We start from the raw sequence: 3,389 nt of genomic DNA on the forward strand, positions 1-3,389 counted from the left end.
ATTGGGGATAAAATGAAAGTTTAAAAAATCCCATTCGGAGAAGAAATTAAGTTTTACGAAGGCAAATACTTTTTCTTTTTTCTTATTTAAAAGGCAGAACATGTAAAGAAAAACAAAAAAAGAAAAGAAAAATATGTTGTATTCTCTCTTACTGACAACCTACAATATCAAAATCATAACAATATTGAATCAAAGAGACAGTAATTTAATCTCATCTACCATCATCTTTGGCTATTATTAGGCAGAACTGAGAAAGTTAGACCAGAAATGAACCGTGTCAGAAAATGAATTGTTTATGCTTTTATGAAAATGGTGTTATTAATGTGTCACTGTCGAGGCCAAGTGGAAACAGTGAAAGTCAATATTCTACTCAATTAATTGTACTTATAAATACATGAACACACAAGATCGGATTGCAGTAAACTGAAACTTGAATTGGTTGAAACTATCCAAATAAGAAAAGAGAAGAAGAGTCACAGGCACAAAAGATAGGATAAGATATGCCTTGTCTTTACATCTCCACCAACATTAACTTAGATGGAATCAACATCGATCCAATCTTTTCCCAAGCCAGCACTGCAGTCTCCAAAATCATCGGCAAACCAGAGAAGTGTGTCACTACTTTCCCTTTCTCTCAGTCACTCCTTTTTTCCAATTAATCTGTTCACAATTCTCATTCTGCTTGAAAAATCCTTTGGGTTGGCTCAAAATTTGATTTTTGTGGTGTTTTTAGAAATCATTGTAACTCTCAGATCTTTCTAATTTGGATGCAACTCGGTTCTTTTCACCTTTATACTTGCAACAACTCAATCTGTCATATAGGATAAGGAATCTGAACTACATGTTTGACAGATTTTTGTGGAATATGTTTCATTGTTCTGCATATGAGAAACTGCCCCTTTCTCTTGCATAGTTTGGTCAAGTTTGGAAAAATTTTCATAGTGATTATTGATTGATACTAACCTACTGTTACTAATAAATATCATCGATTTGGCATTAAAATGGTCAATTTAAATTCACTGACTTATTTGTTATTCGAAGAGAACAGTAAGACATTTATAAAACTAACTGTTGTTGTTGGAAAACTTAATGAGCTATAGATTTCCATTTTAGAATCTCACTTTTATAATATAAGAGTTATGTTTTAAGGTTTGCAATTGGATATCCTATGATTAAACCAAATTCCAGTGTTTCTGTACCATCTGCACCATTTTGTTTGAAGTTGAGAGATGGTGAAAAACTGTGACAGATTAAAATTGGATTGATATAAGTTTGGTGATTATTGTGTCTGCTTCAAGTGGAATAAGGTGAGTCAAACTTGGAAATCTTATGAACATAAACTGTTTTAGAAAATGAAATAAAGAAATCCAAATGGGAAATTAAAAAGTTGGTTGAAAAAGACAGGCAAGTTGGGTGGTTCTCAAAGTGTAGGGCAGAGTGCAATATGTTTTGGTGTTTTTCGATATTGTTGCAGAATCAGATCACTAGGATATAAAATAATGCAATAGGATATTCACCACTACATAATGCAAACATTGTCATCCTTAAGATAATGAAAGCCCAAGGAATGAGCTTTAAGGAATTAAATAAGAGAAGATAGGATATTAAATGATGGATAATATGAAGTAAAGATCTGTCAATAATGAATTTGAATTTTTTTATTGAGTTTTTAATGTTATTTTTCTAGTCTGTCATAAAATTAAATTGGTATATGTTAATTTCAATAGAGATAATATAGAAAATCAGTAAAGAATCTTGACTCGTCAATAATATTATGTAGTTATGATATTTTTATTTTTAAATTTTTTATAACTTTTTATAATTGAATGATGCAATTCTTTTTTATATTCTTAATTAATTGATTTTTTCTACTAAACAAATTAAACTTATTCGTTTAAAAGGGTGCGAATTGGTTGGAAGAGTCTTATAAATAAGGATAAAGGGAATAATTTACTATTAATTGATATTATAAATCTATTTACATAAACATATAGTAAATTTAGTTGAGATTCCCTTAGCTAATATTATACTTGCACTCTTTTCTCCTTTTTATCCTACAAAAAATTTCTTGAAATTCATGTGGTGAAAAATGCATCTGGAATTATTACAAGGTTATTTGCATTAACATAAAATCGTCGTATGAGGTGTGTATAAATGTGTGATGAGAAACTGCACTTTGAGCAATAATAAGAAGTAAATCTAAATACTTTTATAAAAATGAAAAAAGTGATAAATAGAAAAAGGAATAAAAGATAGTGTTGTAGGGGAATTGTAATTTGTTGTGTTGTGCTGTGTAGTGATTGCACTCGCAACAGCGTAACCACACATCTTTTATTATAAATGGTTATTCAACACCTCACCATTATCTCTTTGGGACCACCATAGTACCCCTTCTATTATTAGTTTGATATCTTAAAAGTAGGATCTGCTCATTCTTTCTCATAAAAGATGTTTGGAATAATTAAGGAAAAACAATAACAAAATCCACTTCAAACAATGGAAGATGCCAATAATTATAGAAAGATCTAAAATACCAAAAATAAAAAAGACTCATATTTATTTTCAATATGATATTTAAATTAGAGTCACATACAAAAGTTTGATTGAATTTGTTTTTGTCTTATATAGTTTAAGAGTTAAAGTTAATTCATCTTTCGTTTTTTACTTCCTAAAGTGTTTTCTAAGAATAAAATTATCACCAAATTCGAAACGTTTCAAATGTCAATTTTATATTGATTAAAAATAAGTTTTTATATCCATTTTCGTATAAATAAATAAACAGAAATATAAAAGATATTCCACTTTTTATATTCCTTTAGAAATCGGTATAACAGACATAAAAAGTCTGACTTTTATACTACTATAAAATGAACATAACTTAGTAATATTATTTCAAGTAATTTGATATTTTAATCTAAGAGACATTCTGTTAAATTTTTTAAATGTATATTGATTGAAAGGCTATGCATGTGCAGTTTGTGATGGTGATATTGAAGGGGTCAGTGCCAATATGTTTTGAGGGAAACAAAGAAGCAGCTGCATATGCTGAGATAGTTTCAATGGGAGGCATAAATTCAGAAGTGAAGAAGAAACTGATTTACGACATTGGAACCATATTGCAGTCCAACCTATCTATACCAAGAACACGCTTTTTTCTGAAAGTGTTTGACACAACGCTATTTCGCACTAAATCCAACTTGTAATATGCTTAATCTTATTCTCACATTCTCGCATACCACAATACTCTTCATCATTTCTCTGAGTTTTGCTACTAATATATTTTCATGTATGATGTTGATTTAGCACTCAGTATGATGAATTTCTTAATGTGGTTCTTTCATTTTTAATTGTCTCACTAGCCTCTTTTTTTTTATTGATTTGTGGTACTT

The 3,389-nt window shown here is 29.3% G+C and overlaps 1 protein-coding gene across 1 annotated transcript; it reads left to right on the forward strand.

Annotated features, from left to right (window-relative positions):
• Positions 1–418: 418 nt before the first annotated feature.
• Positions 419–3,347, forward strand: LOC148193773 (uncharacterized). Its single transcript, XM_088099542.1, has 3 exons — positions 419–610; position 1,189; positions 2,976–3,347. Exons 1-3 carry the CDS (start codon positions 501–503, stop codon positions 3,201–3,203), a joined length of 339 nt encoding a protein of 112 aa, XP_087955668.1. The 5' UTR covers positions 419–500; the 3' UTR covers positions 3,204–3,347.
• Positions 3,348–3,389: the final 42 nt, after the last annotated feature.

The sequence above is a fragment of the Vigna umbellata genome, chromosome 9 (assembly GCF_029865625.1).
Source record: "Vigna umbellata cultivar VRB3 chromosome 9, Vumbellata_1.0, whole genome shotgun sequence".
NCBI classification, from domain to species: Eukaryota; Viridiplantae; Streptophyta; class Magnoliopsida; order Fabales; family Fabaceae; genus Vigna; species Vigna umbellata.

Bases quoted from the DNA above. Each gene is read 5' to 3' on its own strand.
- LOC148193773 (XM_088099542.1), top strand. From the start codon at position 501: ATGCCTTGTCTTTACATCTCCACCAACATTAACTTAGATGGAATCAAC.